This window comes from Amblyomma mixtum, chromosome 8, assembly GCF_055824585.1.
Source record: "Amblyomma mixtum isolate Tamu chromosome 8, ASM5582458v1, whole genome shotgun sequence".
NCBI lineage: Eukaryota > Metazoa > Arthropoda > Arachnida > Ixodida > Ixodidae > Amblyomma > Amblyomma mixtum.
The window spans coordinates 99,405,324-99,424,144 of record NC_143019.1 but is presented as its reverse complement, the minus strand read 5'-3'; the positions used below and the strand labels follow the sequence as shown (position 1 = coordinate 99,424,144).

The 18,821-nt window shown below is 50.6% G+C and overlaps 1 protein-coding gene across 5 annotated transcripts in view; it reads left to right on the top strand.

Annotated features, from left to right (window-relative positions):
* The first annotated feature begins 6,806 nt into the window (after nt 1-6,806).
* LOC149333670 (uncharacterized) overlaps nt 6,807-18,821 on the top strand; it is a 101,266-nt gene continuing 89,251 nt past the window's right edge. For 3 of the 5 annotated variants that reach the window (XM_089558745.1, XM_089558746.1, XM_089558744.1), the window contains exon 1: nt 6,826-6,954. Coding sequence is in view for 2 of the 5 variants with exons in the window: in XM_089558742.1 (XP_089414868.1) it covers nt 6,951-6,954 (4 nt within the window). In the remaining 3 variants the exon portion in view is untranslated. Of the gene's footprint in view, nt 6,955-18,821 lie in introns of all 5 variants that reach the window. The other 2 variants (XM_089558742.1, XM_089558743.1) reach the window with 2 other exon arrangements.

Genomic DNA, 18,821 nt, shown 5'->3' with positions numbered 1-18,821 from the left:
TTGGTTTGGATCCCAGGTCACTGCGGTATTTTTCACAACGATACAGCAGACTTAGCAAAATCTGCTCTGAATGCGCCGGTCACCTGTAGCGTCCCTAATCTCACCCTTTTCGGAATGTCTCGCTTTCAGTATATTACCACCCTGTGCAACGATTCCTTGCTCTCTACCGTTGACTACGAACATCTCATGCACCCATGGAAGGTGTGGTAGCGATCACTCTCGTGCGGTGCAGGATCCGCAGCTTAAATCTTTACTTATGCAGATACTAGTTCAGTCCCTCAAACCTTTGCCCGACTTGTGGAGACGTGGAAACGTTGGAGCATTTCCTACTCTATAGCCGAAGGTTTGCACATCAGTAAAGGAGGACGTATATAGAAATTCCAATTACTCGAATGGGACTCACTTTCTTCTTCTTCTTCTTCACCATATGAAAATTTGTCAGTTCCGCTTCTTCTTTCCTTCGGTGCTAAAAATCTCTCAGCAATTGTTTCTTCCACCCAATTGCCTAATTGTTTCGCCCGTGTATATATCCCAATTATTTTTATCTGTATTTATTTTCTTTTTTCTTTTAATTTATAGTTCAATCTTTAACTTTCTGAATTTCTACCTAAAGTTACATCATTAGCTTGTCGCTTTCATAACCTTGACATTGGTACACGTCATCCTTGTCGTCGTCGTCAGCGTCTTCTCTTCTCCACCAATCATCTCTTTCCACCGCACCGAATACTTCATCTTCTTTATTTTTCGGTTAATACACGTCATGCTTATCGCGGTCCTCGTCGTCTTCTCTAAATTTCTTTAGTTCATACTTGAAAACGAGAGAGAGAGAGAAAGGTATTTTAATGAGAGGAAAAGGAGGAGAAGTTGGACGGCGGTAACATGGCCCTGGCCTGCAACTGCACATTGGGGAAAGGGAAGGGGACGAAAGGTAAAGTGCAAGTAAACGTTGATGATGGCTTAATATAAAGTTTCATGGGTGATGTCCACACACACACACACACACACACACACACACACACACACACACACGCACACGCACACGCACACGCACACGCACACGCACACGCACACACACACACACACACACACACACACACACACACACACACACACATTGGCTGGCACTCGCATCGCGGTAAGCAGACGCACCTGAAGTTCATGTCTTGAACACAAACATCGACACAAATGTAAACCGTCTAAACTGTGTAAACCATGTAGGTTGTGCATAGGCGGTCAGGTGTATACTACGCTGACGTGGCAGGGCCGTCGCCCAATTGATTCTACACGGCCGCAGTAGTTCACCAGGATCAATGCGTTAACGGCCTCTCCTTTCGAGCTCGAAATTCAGGGCACGCCGAGGAAGTAGCCATTGCGCTTGTAGCCTCGGACTTGAATTCGAACGTAATCGTGACAGATTCGCGTCGAGCCTGTCAACACTACCTGGCTGGTGAGATTTCACCTTTGGCCTACTGTATATTAAAACGCGCAGTGAGGGAATCGGACCCTTCGCCGAAACGCATAGTTTGGACACCGGGCCATCAGGGCGTTAGAGGTAATGAGGCTGCGGACGCGGCTGCCCGAGCGTTTACCCACCGGGCACCTCATCCAGGCTCTTCCGGCTCAGAGATTGTGCAACCGCTTCTGCGGTTGAGAAATTCTTGACAGCTATTGCGAACGCCATCGGCTTTTCCCGGTCCCTGCTAAGGGCCTGAGTAAAGCTGATGAGCGAACTCTGAGGCGCTTGCAGACCAACACTCTGTTGTGTCCTGCAATAGTGAAACATGTCGACCCCAAAATTGATGGGCGCTGCCCTCACTGTGGGGAAGTGTCCGATACCTTCCACATGGTTTGGGCCTGTCAAAAGAATCCTTCCCTTCCCCCCAATCCTTCCCCTTCCCGAGAGGCATGGGAGGCAGCCCTGCTCAACTGCTCGGGGCTGGAGTCTCAAAGGGCTCTAGTCCAACGGGAGCGAGTAGCGGCCTCGTCCAGCGGGGTCCCGGACTAAGGACTCCACCAATGTAAAGGGCCATTTTTGGTCTGCAAACACTGCTTTTGTTTAATAAAAAGTTTTCACCACCACCAGACGGGTATCCAGGCCTGTTCAACATAAAAACTTGAGCACGGCCTTTGTCACGCACCACCAATAAGAACGTTTCGTCCTGGCGAGAAGAAGAGTTTCTTAAGATCTTCAGAGAGAGGACGAGAGTCCAGTCGTCTTACGGTGGCTTCCAATGTTCTGCTCTCATCAGTGTAGTTCGGGCACTCGCAAAGAAGGCGTCTAATAGTCTCAGGAGTGCGGCACTGAACGCAATTTGGGTTAGTTTCTATTCCGATCTTGTGAAGGTAGTGTTTGTTGTAGGCAACGCTAAGCCGTAACCGATGGATTAATGTCTCATGACCTCACATTACCATAGATGGCAGATGAAATCTTGAGCCAACGTAAAAGCTTAGAGACGCGGTCCTATTGATAGCTGGAATCGGTTTATTTGTTTATTGGGGTTTAACGTCCCAAAGCAACTCAGGCTATGAGGGAAGCCGTAGTGAAAGGCTCCGGAAATTTCGACCACCTGTGGTTCTATACCGTGCACTGACATCGCACAGTACACGAGACTCTAGAATTTCGCCTTCATCGAAATTCAGCCGCCGCGGCCGGGATCGAACCCGCGTCTGTAGGGTCAGCAGCCGAGCACCGTAACCACTGAGCCTCCGCGGCGATACTGGAGCCTTTCTGGCGCATTTAATCCAAGCCGCAATGCACATGCACTGGAATTATTCGATGGCTTGCATCATTTTAGTGCAACTGCATTGCGGCTTGCTTTAAATGCGCCAGAAAGGCTCCAGAATCGCACCTGGAAAAGGCTATTGCAATGAAGGCACCATCATTGCCAGCCGAGCCCCGGCATCAGCACGCTCGTTTCCGCTATGGCGCAATGACTCGATATCCACTGAAGCCTTATGATATGGCCGCGGTGAAAAGCCTCGGCTAACAAACGCACAATCTGTTGAACCAGCTGCTCGCATGTCCTGGGTTTAACATAAGTTTTCATGGCCTGCAATGCCGATCTCGAGTCGCAGAATATATTCAATTGGTGCGCTGACTGGTGACCAATATAACAGACAGCCTCTCTTATGGCTGCCAATTCAGTTGCCATAGATGACGTTTTTTTTGCATTAGCCTGAAACGGTGACATAAGGCATTTCCTGACACTATCAGCACTGCAGCTGAAGAGGTGGTCATAACGAATCCGTCCACAAAAACGTGCTGGGAGTGACCATACATAGATGCAATATATGACAACGCCACCTGTTTCAGATCGACAGTTGAGATGTGCGTCTTCTTTGTTGTCCCTGGAATGGTTGTAGGCATATATGGTTTCGGTTCTGTCGAAAGTGGAACTCCGCAATGTGGTATGCCATGTAGTTCGAAGGCACCGCATTGCACTGCATCCGGAGGGCTTTGAAAAAGGCTGAATGTGGACTAATAGAACTAATATTGTTCAGGCGAGGACGATCCCTGGTCAGATGTCGCAAATGCACATGAAGCGGCTCCTTTTGAAAACAAATTCGTGCTGGGCAGGCGCGGGCCTCGTAAAATGTGCTCCATGTATAAGTTCTGTGTGGCAAACCCAAGCATACTCTTAAAGCAAGAGCCAGCGCACTTTCACGCGCACGCAGGCCTGATAGTCTGACAACCGCAAGAACGGGTGCACTGTATCTGAGAATACCGACTCCCAGCGCCTGGTACAATTGAAGTAAAGATCGCTCGGACGGACCCCATGATATCCCTCCCATACACCGCACAATGCTTGCAAAGCTGTCAAGCTTTTTCTTGAGCAAAGAAATGTGCTTCGTCCAGGACAGCTAGGTCACGGTCTATCGTAACACCTAAGAATCTGTGGTTATGGTTATGGTTTATGGGGCTTAACGTCCCAAAGCGACTAAGGCTATTAGAGACGCCGTAGTGAAGGGCTCCGGAAATTTCGACCACCTGGGGTTCTTTGGCGTGTTACAGCTGCAACAATTTGTCCGCCGATTGTGACTGGATACCACGACTTTAACTCGTGTTTGAAAGCCAAGATTACGCTGTTAGTTTGGGGAAAGTTCAAGCTCATGATGGCTCAACTAAGCAGCTGTAATGGAATTCGAGCGCTGCAACCTTGCTTGCACTTGGGGACGCATGACACATGATGCCGTTATGCAAATATCGTCTGCGTAGGTGGATATCGAAACACTGTTCGGTAGTGGCTTGAAAAGGCCGATAAGCGCGAGATTAAACAACGTTGGACTGAGCACTCCTCCCTTAGGAACACCGCGAGCAACATGATGATGTGCTTTGTCTCCTAAGAGAGTCTCCATGTAGGCTGTCTGGTTTGTCAGATCGCTTGCAATCCTATTGCGCAGTCGTCCGCCTATACCCCATTCATAGATTGAATTTAATTTTGCATCGTGCTGAACATTGTCGAGTGCGCCCCTGATGTCGAGGAAAAGAGCTGCAGTCAACCTGTAACGGCGTTTTTTATGTTCTACCGTCGACACAAGTTTCATTACACTGTCGATGACAGATCGGCCTGTGCGCAAAACCCGTCATTGTGGAATGGTATAGGCCACGTTTTTCAAGGAACCGTTTTCAAACTTCCTATTATATGTGACACCCCTCCCCCGGCCTCTTCCTCCGTTGCGGCGAACGCCCGATAGCGCCCTGCGTTGCAGCGGGGGCCGCACGGTGATCGAGCCCCAATCTCTGCAACTCCCCAGCCGTAACGCATAGCCGCCACCGTCCGCCACTGCGTGTACCCCCCCCCCCCCCCCCCCAATCTCTCTTCCTCCGTGGCAGCGACCGCGCGATAGCGCGTGGTGTTCTCCAGTTGCCGAAGCGCCAGCTCGGCATTAGGGGATCACGGTGCGTGCATTGCAAGCCGTAATGCATAGCCATGTTCACTTGACTCGCTAGCAGCGTCAGCGGCATTACACAGTCGCTGCAATCTCTTTGCCGCGAAACGTACCTATGCGCCCTTTCGCCTACCCCTTCCAGAAATGCATGGGAGACTGACCTCCTCAACTGCTGCTCGCTTGAGTTCCAAAGGGCTCTGGTGAAACGGGCGAGAGACGGGGCCTCGTCATGCGGTGTCCCGGACTAGGGACGCCGACCATGTAGCGGGGCAACTCGGTGGCTCCAAAACTCTATTTCATCAATTAAGAGTTTTCAACACCACCACCCGCGCACTGCCTCCCGCGACCTTAACTGCGATAAGTCAATTGCTCCCTTCGCTGCTGCTCCAATGCCATTATTTGGGGCGGCAGTCACAGCGCCGGATCGGTGGCGGCGGATCTCCATGTGCGCCTCGCCTGAGCCGAAACGCATAGCCGCCGCCGTTCGCCACTGCGAACCGCCTGCCTTTATTAATAGTTTACTCTGCGCCATTTCTTTCTTAGCCATGAGTGAGGCAACAGATGGAAGTCGTTCATGAAAACCTCGCGAAATACTTGCTTATACCTCGTCGTTCAGAACAAGGCATTGGTGCAGCAAGTCGAGCATATATCCATCTATTTCTCCTAAAAGCTTCCTTCCTGACAATCAAGAACTGTTGGTGGAGTGTTTCTTGAAGAAGGAATATATGTGAAAAATAACCAGTTATCTGTAATTGTTCGTACATGTCTTATATATCGAAAGGCTTAAACAGCTGATGAGCTGCGCTCAAATTTTGCATTAGGAAGTAACGTAATGGTCGGCAATTTTTTTATCCAATATTTTTATATTTGTTCACATCGTTCTCTCTTATATTATATTTATATTATTATAGTTATTCTTCTTTATAAATTTTATTTTGCGCTTCGCTGCCCCCTAAGGTCCTGCATAACGCTGTGGCATTGAAGAACAAGAGTAGAGCTTGTGGTTTAAAAAGGAGAGATGAAAGTTAAAAATCAGAATTGGCTTTTGAGGAAAGCGAATGACGCATTAACACTTACATATCTCGGTGGACAACCGAACCGAGCATTAAGAGAATTTATAAAATAGAGAATAAAATAAGAAAGGAAGAAAGAGGTGCCGTTGTAGGGAGCTCCGGAATAATTTTTTTTCCTTATTAAAATTCTTATTGTTTCTTTATTACCGTTTCCTTTTATTTTAATTCTTAATGTTTTGAGAACCTGTCAGTCGCCGCCCGTGTCCTAGCCAATCCCCCGCAGTGGGCGCGTGCCATTATCTTCTTAGCAAACACAAGAATGATCTAGAACACCTGTGGATCTTTATCGTGCACTCATTCCGCACAGCACGCGGCACCTTTTGCGTTTCGCCTCCATTGAAGCACGCCCATCCGGCAACTTCAACCGGTAACGTAGGAAATGAATGACCGTCGGACACTGCGCTCCCGTGCGAACCCCAACCCCACCAGAGAGGAGTGGGAGGCGGCCCTGCTCGGCTGTCAGGAGCTTAAGACCCAAAAGGGCTTGATTCACCGGACGCGGGCGGCGTTGCTTGCCAGTGGGGCCCCGGAATGTGGGCTTCTCCTAATATTTTTAGGGTAAAGGGCCAATAGGGCCTACCCTAATCACCTCTCTGTAAAAATTTAAAGCAAGATAAATCTTTTTCCCCACCACCTGTGCGTACGTTCGAAAGCGACCGCTAGGATGTCCTCAATGGCACCCCTATAGGAGGTTCTCGAACACCATTACCAGTGTCCCGCAACCACTCTGCTGAAACACCTCCGAAAGTTTTTCTACTTCGTCTTCGAAAATGCGCTGCGTGACGACACGCTCAAAGCTGCTTTTTCTTCGTCAGTGCGGCGCTGGTCGAGGTGGCGCTGAAGCTGCTTCACGAGAGGCACGAGCGGCGCAGAGCAGCTCAGTCCTGGCTCGTTCCTCGTGCGGCTCGCAGTGCCGTTCGTTCCTGGAACGCCCGCCTCGGTCCCCAAGAGCAGCAGCCCTCGCCGACGCCCTAGCCCTCCCCTGAGATGGGTAAGCGCCGCTTCCACCTGGGCATTTTGTGCCGCCTGCCTCCTTTTGAGGGCACTAAGGTTCCCTTCACGCGTAGTCGCGATTTAGGAGTGTAATGCTGGCTTTTTACGTGGCAGGTAGCCTTCGGGATGCCCTTGCACGCACGCGCCTTTGCGGCGAATGCGGAAGCTATGTACTAGTTCCGCCTCTTTGTGCCCCTCTCTTCGGTACACTTAGCTTTAAAGGCTGACGTAATATGATCTCATTTTTCAGCCGCTAGCCTGCTGGCGGTCATTGTCAGAAACAGGCGGGTTCGGTGCCCGGGTACCTGAGTAACCAAAACTGTGCGCATGCAGCTCCTCCCGAATTCGAATGCCATCCTCGAACCCGTTAGCTGTACTGGATATTGTGCAGGGTATTTCGCGCTGGCGAAATTAGACCAGTCAGCTCGCTTAGCCTAACCAATCGAATTCTTTGGTTGGGCCATTTAGGCCTAGCCGGGTGCCCAGCTATCTTGGTACTGGATGCTCTTTTTTTCATCCTGTATGGACTGCTGTGTACCTATTGGGCCATATCAAGGTATATGTTTTCGTTAAATTTTTGTAAATTTCCCGATTTCTACCTGTTTTCGCCATGCTTTTTTGATTGCCCTCGCCGGGATCGATATGTCCTCGGAGATCTCTCGCTGTGCTGAGTCGAAATGAAAGTCGAAACGGACCTCCGCGCGCTCTGTTTTTTCTCGAAATTACCGTCGCGAAGCTGTTCAAGGTTTCAGCAGTCTTCGAGGAATGTCTTTCATTTTTATAGCAGTCGCACCCGGCGTGCTTTAGTTAACTGTGGCAGCCCATCCTTGCGCGCAGGTTTTTAATGCGGCTTTTAAAGGAATCACCAAAATGTTCCAGCTGCAATTACGGCGTTTCAGCCGATGACACTTTGTTGTATTCCATATGGAGTTTGCTCCCTTGCCGACGTCGGTCGGACCGCCGACGCTTGCAAACCGTCTCTTTAAGCTCCATAAGGCGTCTACGTGGTGTGGATACTTAGCAGAACTTGAAAAAAAAAAGAAACACTTTTTTCCTACCTCGTGCACCGATGTGACAGCTCTATCGCACCTCCAATGATTGCGCCCACGTCAGGCTTAACCACTGTCGCATGTCCACAGTGCGCGCATACTCAGAAAACACTGAAATATTCTGAGAACATAGTGAGGATATTTTTCTGAGAACATTATTTATTTTAAGATGGGTCTTCAGACGGTCCTCAAAATATACTGAATAACTCCTCATGTCCGTTCTCAGAGGAGCCGCTGAATCGCAATAGCTGATGTTTTGAGTACATTCTGAGAATGTTATTGTTGGTCAAGCTCCTTCAAAAAAATGATAAAAGTTCATGAAGATCATTTAGTTGCTGCGCTCATCAGTTTCTTCACAGCTGTCTTCAGCCATCCCTGTGCAAGTTGCCGGTTTTCAAGGTGAAAGCCTTTAATGCCTCACACTGTCGTGACCAAGACGTCTTAGCAAACGTGTCCGCGTTTCGGATTTACGCCTTATATGGGCATATGCCAATCACTAGCAAATCGATACTTAATTGGGAGCAATCGAAATACATTGTAACATGATATGATGGGATTTTATTTTTCATATAATTGTACTTAATGACTAAATGACTAGTTGGTAATTAGTGGTATTTAAGAAGTGGCATGTGGGACTGTGCACTGTACCTGTAACTTAACACTACTGTGCGATGTCAGTGCACATTAAAGAACCCCAGGCGGTCGAAAATTTCCGCACCCCTTCACTCCGGCGTCCCTCACAGCCTGAATCGCTTTATGACTTTAAACTCTCAGAAACCGGAAAAAAAAAATTCAGGGGGCCCTTTAGCTCTCTACAGTGCTGCAAGGCGAAAGCGTTTCCTGGCCACTGTTTGTTTTTATTTGCTTTTTGTGTTTCATATTTTCTTGTATATTTATTTTATCCTTTTCTTAATTTTTTTTGTTTTTTTACTTTCACCATATTTTTATTTTATTTTTTCATTTTGTTTATTTCCTTATTTTTATTCTTTATTTTCTTTTTCTTGACTTTACTCATTTTATTTTATTTATGTAGCCCATGCATTCACTAGATGCGCCTTTATTCATGCTGGAACCTTGAGCCTTTTAAGCAGTGACGCCGAAAGGCGGACGAATCTGCCGACACGTCTGTCGACACTCCTGCCGACGCGTCTGTCGACACGGCTGGCGACGCGTCTGTCGACACTCCTGCCGACGCGTCTGCTAACGACAGTATGAGGCATTAAAGGCTTTCGCCTTAAAATATCTCTGCCTCTCCCGTAACCGAGAGTAGAGTAAGCATGAAATGTTTACGGGCAAACACGAAGCGTACGCGGACACGACGAGACGCAGGCCTGACAAGAATATGTATGCAGCGCATTCGAAACTGTCTGAAGTGCGTAGAGGCGAAAGCGATTTCAGCACCACTTTGCCTATGTGACACTGGTGACGTCGCCACTGAATTACGTCACACAAAATTGATGGCGAAGTAATGACAAATTACTAATTAGTGACTAATTACTGATTAATGACTAAATGTTAATTAACTGGTTTGGTTTAAGTTTGGTTTATTGGGTTTAACGTCCCAAAGCGACTAAGGCTATGAGAGACTCCGTAGTGGCGGGCTCCGGTAATTTCGACCACTTGGGGTTCTTTAACGTGCACTGACATCGCACAGTACACGGGCCTTTAGAATTTCTCCTCCAAAGAAATTCAACCGCCGCGGCCGGGATCGAACCCGCGTCTTTCGGGTCAGCAGCCGAGCACCATAACCACTGAGCCACCGCGGCAACTGCTGATTGACGACGCTTAAGCTGCGCCTTTAGGAGTGGAACGCGATAGCGTGTTGTAGCGCGGCCAGTCAGTCCACGGAACAGCGCCACCCGTTCGGCGCGATGCCTTGCCCTTTGAACGCGACGCATTTTGAGTAAAGGAAATTGCGCAGTAATTGTCATCTCGGTGGACAACCGAACCGCACCGTACAGGAGGGGAGGAACCCCACCACCCGTTCGGCGCGATGCCTTGCCCTTTGAACACAAAACTTTTTGACCAAAGGAAATGGCGCAGTAATTCTGTCATCTCTGTGGACACCCGAACCGTACCGTAAAGGAAGGGAGGAACGCCACCACCCGTTCGGCGCGATGCCTTGCCCTTTGAACGCAACGTTTTTTGAGGAAAGCGAAAGGCGCAGTAATTCCCTGTCAGCTCGGTGGACACCCGAACCGCACTGTACAAGAAGGAAGGAACGCCACCAACCGCTCGGCGTGAAGCTACGAGCGCCTTTATGCCGGTCCTGTAGGAGGGCTTAGAGAGTCTCGTTAAATCTCGGTGCCAAATACTCTCGTTTCAGTGCCCGTATGAGTGGAATTCAGTGCCCGGATGTTGGCTGTCGGTCTCGGCGTGACGTCACCACACTGCCGACAATGGGAGCTAAAAGCATTTGACCTTGTCGCGCCCTTGTCGCGCCCTGTCGCGCCCCTTGTCGCGCCCGGGTGCAGTGCCCCGCTTCATTTTGCTCAAGGCCGCCCGGAGGTCGTGGAGCTGGAACAGGATTGCTGTATGTTTTCGCTTCGTCGAGCGCTGCTTCGGCCGCTCATCTGTTTTCTTGAGCAGCGTCCGCTCCGGCGGACGCAGTTGTTGCTGCGACGCGCGTATTTTCTTTTCTTTTTCTCTTTCTTCTAATCTTTTAACTCTCCTCTATCTGCACGTGGCAGCGGTGGTGGCTCGGCTGGAGCCAGTAGGCAGGCCCATGCAACTTCCTTTTCATCCTTCTCTGTCACAAGTCACACCAACGTCACAGTTGTCCCACCGGATCCACGCCGCTTCTCTCGTGCTCTGTCTCATGTGCTTTAAGGGAAGAGCACGTACTGCATCGGTGTTTCAACCAGGCCATGTCGACCGACACGTACAAGGCGAAGCTTCAACGATTTGCCGCAACTAGGAAACGTGCTCAAGAAACGGATGAAGAACGGGAAGAACGTTTAGCTAAACGACGTGCATACGATGCAGCCGGACGAATGCGGTCAACATCTTGGGCAAAACTTTCAGAAACGTAAGCTTTACTAAGAGCACCACCAAGACACACCACAAGCCAAACCAGGTGCAGCCAGGGCTATTGCTTTTGCAACTTACCGGACTTCACCAAGCTAAGCCTCTGCCGATTTTTTGATGTTGTTGTGACTGAGAGAAAGAAAACATGTACTACAGCTGGTATGACGTCACAGCGGCAGTAGCGCCACAGGTGTGCAGTGCGGCAAACACAGACCGTAACTGTAGTCGGGCTCTCTGAAGTAGCGAGTGGTGGGTGGTGAAAACATTTATTAATCATAGAGAGAGGTGTTGGGGGTCGTGACCTGAAGGGTCACGCCCTTACAACCACTAGGTGGGATGCCTAGTCAGGCACACCATTGGCGTTTGCCGCAGCCCGGGCGCGCTGCGTTAAGGCCCTTTGGGCCTCGAGGGTGCAGCAACCGGACAGGGTCGCCTCCCAGTCCTCTCGGGTGGGGTTCGGGATAGGGGGTAGGGATGGGTTCTGCTGGCAGGCCCACACCATGTGGTAGGTGTCAGACACCTCCCCACAGTGTGAGCACCGCCCGTCGAATTTAGGATCGAAATGCTTTAGAACTGCCGGGCACAACATCGTGTTGGTGAGCAGGCGCAGGAGTCCCCCCCCCGCGTTGTCCTTCCCCAGCCCTTTGCATGGGGTGGGAAGAGTTTGGTGCGTGGATTTGTAATAATCGCATATTTCCTTAAAAGTGTAAATTGGATTGAAATGGAAGTCCTGGTCGGCGTCGGGTCCCGTGGGAAATGCCCGGAGAGAGAGCGCGCGGGCGGCGGCGTCGGCTGCCTCATTTCCGTGGACGCCTTGGTGACCTGGAGCCCAAACGATAGATCGGTGCGCGGGATCCGAGTCTCGGCTACAATTTTGGTAAATACGATAAGCTAGGGGAGTAACCCACCCTTGCGTGACGTTTCGACAAGCCCCTCGTGAGTCGGTGATTATGTATTTGGAGGAGGTGTCAGAGGCTGCCAAAGCGATGGCAACCTCTTCTGCGTGAATTGCTGACTGGGCCTTGAAAGTAAGGGCGTCTACTGTTTTACCCTCGTGGACGACCGCGGCCGTGTACCATCCCCTAGAGTCCGGGCCGGACGCGTCCACGTAGAAGACTCCTGGTTTGCTCCGAAAATGGCGGTCCAAGGCTTCCGCCCGCGCCAGGCGCCTGCCATTATGATCCTCTTTGGACATATTGGTGGGGAGAGGCCGCACGTGGAGGGCGCGTCTCCAGTGTACGGGAAGGCGGCATCTCTCCTCTGTGAATTGAGTGTGCTGGATGTGTAGTCGGGCTAAAAGGCGGCGACCCGACCCTGTCTTTGTGAGACGAGTGTATTGGTTGTTGAGGTGGGCCTCCCGAAGCTCCCTAAAAGTGTTCACCATCCCCAGTGCCATAAGGCGGCTGGTAGAGGTAGAAACTGGGAGGTCCAGCGCTCGTTTCATGATTTTGCGGAGGATGACCTCGAGGGAATCCTCCTCCTGTTTCCGCAGGTGGAGGTAGGGAGTCGAATGCAAGATTCGACTGGTCACGAATGCGTTCGCCAGCCGCAAGGCGTCTTTGCATCGTAACCCACCGCGCTTGTTGGAAACCCGGCGGACCATGCGGCCCACCTGGTCCCCCACCTGCCGGAGCTTGGCGAGTGTTGTGTCGCAGCGTCGCTGGTTGTGCATGAAGAGTCCAAGGACTCTGATTTCCTTGGATTCGCGAATGGGACCGCTTTGCAACGAGAGATTGATTTGGGTCGAGCATGTGCGCGAGGGACGTAAATGCACGAATTCCGATTTCTGCGGGGAGCATTGCAGACCACAGTCTCGAGCATAGCGATCCACTATGCTGGCGGCCGTTTGCAGGCTAGTCTCCATATCCCCCAGGCGTCCTTGCGTAGCCCAGATGGTGATGTCGTCGGCGTATAGCGCGTGCTGGACCCCTTCGACCGCACCAAGCAGGGCGGGTAGGCGCATCATGGCAATGTTGAATAGCAGAGGGGACAGCACCGCGCCTTGTGGAGTCCCCCTCGTTCCGAGCAAGAAAGGTCCGTGCTCTTCGTCCTGTATTCTGATGTAGGACAGTCTGTCCGTGAGAAATTGTTTAACGTAATTGAAGGTATTGGTGCCGCAGTGAGTTTGACTCAAATGTGTGAGTATGACCTCGTGAGTTACGTTATCGAACGCTCCTTTCAGGTCGAGCGCAAGGACAATTTTATCGTTGTGGGGGTGTGTAATAGGGTTCAAGATTTCGCGGTCGAGTTGGAGCAGGACATCCTGTGCGAGTCGGTCGCCCATAATGTACAGCTGGTATGACACCATAGCGGGGGCTTGCCACAGGTGCGCGGCGCGGCGTAACTTCAGCCGGGCTATCTGAAGGAGAGAGTTGGTCGCCCATATTCACTGAGCTAAAGGTCAAACGTAACTGCGGCTGGGTCACGCGAAGGCTTGAAAGTGCGAGTATTATGCGAGGCGGAGGAGCAGCCACGCGTGTAGTGAAAAATTCAGGGGGGGCCACTTTGTTGACCTAAAGTGCGGTGAGGGAAAAGCCTTAAGCGCAGTGTTGCTGCTTGTGTCACTGATGTGTGGTTAAGATAAGCTTCGCCTCTTAGCGGAACGCGACAGCGTCTTGCAACACTACCATGGAGTCCACAGAACGTCATCGCCCATTCGCCTCTACGCCTTGCTCGTCGGTAAATTAGTTTTTGAGGAAGAGAAATGCATCTCTCGCATACCTCGGTGGAGACCTGAACCTTCCTGTAAGGGAAGGGATGATGGGAGTGGACGAAGGCGCCGTATTAGCCAGACACGTCTTTGTTCATTCCAAAACATCGAGCTGGCATGGCGGAGTGTTTAGCTTGCTCATCTCGCACTGCGGAGACCCTGGTTCGATTCCCAAACTGGACCAATTTCCTGCTCGGTTTTAAGGCGGAAGCCTTTAATGCCTCATCGTTGTAAGCAGGAGTTGTCGACAGAAATGTCACGCGTTTCAATTGGTAGGAATGGTTGTGACGTCACTGTGCGCGAATTTCGAACGGGGCCAATTGTACTTTGGCTAGTAACCATGCAACCAATTAAAAGGATATGTTTAGTGATGCTCGAATTAAGTGGGAATGAGTTTAGTTCTTTGCTTAATTAACCAATTAGCCTAATTAACCGTTCTAGCCAGGCCAGATAAATAAAAGGAATAGGAAATTGGTGGAGCTCTGGAATCGAACCCCGGTCTCCAGAGTGCTGGACGAACATGCTAGCCACTCCCACATGCCAGCTCTTTTTTTTTTCTTCTTTATTGCCTGGCTTTGACAGCTCGATGGTTTGAATGAAGGCGCATCTAGTGAATATGGTGTCTTCGTTCACTCCCATCTTCCCCCTTCCCGCTGCGGCGAGGTTCAGATGCCCACCGAGATATGGGAGCACATTTCCTTTCCTCAAAAACCAGTTTACCGACGAACAAGGCGTAGAACCGAACGGGCGATGGCGTTCTGTGGACTCCCTGACAGCGTTCCAAGACGCTGTCGCGTTTCACTCTTAGAGGCGAAGCTTAACACCTTAACAACACGTCAGTGACACAAACAGCAACACCGCGCGTAGGGCTTCCGCCTCACCGCACTTTAGGTCAACAATGCCCCCCTGAATTTTAAGCATGGAATGCATTTAGCTCCCGTTGTCCGAAGTGTGGTGACGTCACGCCGAGAACGAGAGCCAACATCCGGGCACTGAATTCCGCTCATCCGGGAACCGAAACGAGAGCATTCGGGCAACGTACGAGATTTAACAAGACACTCTAAGCCCTCCTACAGGACCGGCAAACAAGCGCCGGTAGCTTCGCGCCGAACGGGTGGTGTCGTTCCTCCCTTCCTGTACCGTGCGGTTCGGGTGTCCACCGAGATGACAGAGAATTACCGCGCAATTTCCTTTCCTCCAAAAGCCTTGCGTTCAAAGGCCAAGGCATCGCGCCGAACGGATGATAAAGTTCCACCCTTCCTGTACCGTGCGGTACGGGTGTCCACCGATATGACAGAATTACTGCGTAATTTACTTTCCTCAAAATCCGTCACGTTTAAAGGGGAAAGCTTCGCGCCGAACGCGTGGTGGCGTTCCACCGTTCCGGTACGGTACGGTGCGGTTCGGGTGTCCACCGATATCACTGGGAATTACTTCGTTTTCTTTCCTCAAAAAGCGTCGCGTTCAAAGGGGAAGCATCGCGGCGAACGGGTGGGGGCGTTCCACCCTTCCGGTACGGTGCGGTTCGGGTGTCCACCGATGTCACAGGAAATTACTGCGTAATTTCCTTTCCTTCAAAAGCGCAGCGTTCAAAGGGCAAGGCATCGCGGCGAACTGGTGGTGGCGTTCCACCCTTCCGGTACGGTGCGGTTCGGGTGTCCACCAATATCGCAGGGAATTACTGCGTAATTTCCTTTTCTCAAAAAGCGTAGCGTTCAAAGGGGACGGCATCGCGGCGAACGGGTGGTGGCGTTCCCGTGGACGGCCTGGGAGCGCTACAACACGCTGTCGCGTTCCACTCCTAAAAGCGAAGCTTAAACGTAATTAATTACCAGTTAATTATTATTAATTAATTAATCAGTAATTAGTCACTAGTTAGTAATTTGTCATTCATTCGTCATCAATTATGTGTGACGTAATCCAGTGGTCGCATTCACCAGTGTCGCATAGGCAAAGTGGTGAGGAAAACACTTTCGCCTCTAGCACTTAGACAGCTTTGAATGCGCTGCATATACATTATTGTCAGGCCTCCGTATCGCCGTGTCCGCGTGCGTGTGTTATGCCCGTAAACATTTCATGCTTACTCTACTCTCGGTTACGGGAGAGGCAGAGATTTTTATTTGTGGTTTGACTAGAAAGGTTAATTGCGCTAACTGGTCTTTACCATTCTTCTAATGTCATGCATTATGTCCTGCTACTCACCTGTCAAGTGATGGCTCTCTCCAGAATGCTCGACACAATGTCTACGAAACGTCTAGAAACGTCTAAACAATATTGATGGATAATGATGCTCATTTCGTGAGGCTAGTATGCTTAAGGATAGTTAACGTGACCTTAACTCGTCCACTATTAGTGTTAGTTAAGGTAGAGCGCAATGCACAGCCCCACATGCCACTTCTTAACTACTACTAATTACCAATTAGTCATTGTCATTAAGTACAATGATATAATCATGAAATCCTTTTATATCATGTTCCGATGTCTCGATTGCACCCGATTTATTTTCTATTGGCAATTGATTGGCATATGCCCTTATAAGGCATGCATCCGAAACGCGGACACATTTGCCAACATGTCTTGCTCAGGACAGTATGAGGCATTAAAAACTTTCACCTTAATATAGTGCTGTCTTAGAATGTTCCTTTAGAGACATGTACTGTGGTGTGCCTTACCTTTCGGGTGTACACCAAGATATGAGAGACAGACGTTTGCTTTCTTTAAAACCAATTTTCATTTCATTTCATTTTCCTAAATGCCCTTGCGGCGCGGTTCGGGTATGGACCGAGATATGATAGTCAGGAGTCCTTTCCTTTCTTCCCATAAACCAATTTTCTTATCATTTTCATTCCCTTACGGCGCGGTTCGGGTGTCCACCGAGATATTAGTTTCCTGGCACACTGTCTGTGCTTGTTTGTTAGTTTTTTGCACCTCTCCTGTGAGGTCCCTCGATTCTGCGCATGTGCAGCTGGAATTAATTCTGATCACGGAGCATACGGCAGACTCGAGTTTGACAAGCCTAGTGAAGCTTTTCGCTTCAAAACCGAGTAGAAAATTGGTCGAGTTGGGAAATTGAACCAGGGTCTCCGGAGTGCGAGATGAGCACGCTAACTCCTCCGCCATGCCAGCTCGATGGTTTGGAATGAACATAGGAGCGTGTAGCTAATACGGCGTCTTCCTTCACTCCCATCTTCCTCCCTTCCCTTGCGGCGAGGTTTAAGTGTCCACTGAGATATGCGAGAGGGGGTTACATTTCCGTTCTTTAAAAACCAATTTACCGTCGAGCAAGGCGTAGAGCCGAATAAGCGATGGTATTCTGCGAGCTCCCTGGCAGTGTTGCAAGACGCTGTCGCTTAACCACATCTTAACCCCACAGTAGTGACACAGGCAACAGCACTGTGCTTAAATCTTTCGCCCCACCGCACTTTAGGTCAACAAAGTGCCCCCTGAATTTTAAGGCGAAAGCCTTTAATGGCTCCTACTGTCGTGACCAAGACGTGTGAGCAAATTTATCAGCGTTTCAGATTGGTCGAGATTGTCATGTCACTGCGCGCGAATTTTGGCGTCTCTCCACCGAAATATGTGACTTACTGCGAAATTTCTTTTCCTCAAATACAATGTTCGACTGGTGTCCACCGACGTCTGCGACACAGTTACTGCGTAATTTCCTTTCCTCCAATACAATTTTCATTTTCTTCATTACGGCCCCTCTTTCTCTTTCTTCTTTGACTCCACTTCCTCCATTCCTGTACGGTGCGATTCAGGTGTCCACCGAGATGACAGAGAAATACAGCTCCATTTCCTTTCCTCAAAAAGCGTCGAGTTCAAAGGGCAGGGCATCGCGCCAAACGGGTGGTGGCGTTCCATGGACTCCCTGGCAGCGCTACAACACGCTGTCACGTCCCTCTCCTAAAGGCAAAGGTTAAGCGGCATTATTTTACAGTTAATTAACGCACCAAAAGAATCTGGAGTGAACAACCGCGTGGCAGAATGCAGCACTCAGGCTTTCGCCTTTCACCACTTTAGCCGCTAAAGTTCCTCCTGTAGGATGGGGGTTTGTTAAAGGCACTGGGACCTCGGGAGCAGGGCGGTAACAGTCCGTGGTCGGCGAAGGCGAGAACACAGCACGCGCAACGATGGCAGCGCCGCCGGTGTGGTGGTGGAAAACATTTATGTACAGGTATAATACAGGAGGTTATGCATGAGCTGACCCAGAGGGGGCCAGCCCTTACAAATACTAGGTGGAGGTCCCTAGTTCGGGACCCCAGTGGCATCGGCCGCCGCCCAGGCTCGCGCGACCAAGGCCCGTTGGGCCTGCAGGTCAGAGCAGCCGAGCAGGGTCGCCTCCCAGTCCTCCCGGGTTGGGTTGGGGTGAGGGGGGATAGCAGGGTTGGAGGGGCAGGCCCACACCATGTGGTAGATGTCCGAAGACTTCTCCGCACAGTGCGGACAGCTGCCCGAGAAAGAAGGGTCGAAGTGTTTCAGAGCTGCCGGGCACAGCAAAGTATCAGTATACAGGCGGAGCAGAAGCCGCTCCTCCGCCTTTGACAGACCTTTACACGGGCGGGGATAAAGACCATGGCCAGATTGATAGAGTAAAACGATGTCTTTGAAGGTGTAAGCTGGAATAAATTCGATTTCCTGATCGTCAGGGTCGGAGGGGAATGTCCGGTGAGAGAGCGCGCGGGCGGCGGCGTCAGCTGCCTCATTTCCCTCAAGGCCCATGTGAGCGGGAGCCCAAACGATACGCCGGTGCGCGGGGTCACCGGTGTAGACGCTGTTTTGAAGAATGCGGTAGGCTAGATACGGTACCCAGCCCTGCTCGACGTTCCGACATGCCCCTCGCGAGTCGGAAATAATTGTTTTTGAATTGGAATCAGATGCAGCCATCGCAATGGCGACCTCCTCCGCGTGTGATATGTCACGGGCTCGGAAAGTAAGGCCGTTCACTGTTTTGGATTGGTGGACGACTGCGGCTGTGTACCATCCCCCATGGTGGGGGCCTGAGGCATCCACGTAGAATACGCCGGGTTTCGATCCATAGTGGCGGGCCAGGGCTTCCGCCCGCGCCAGGCGCCGGCC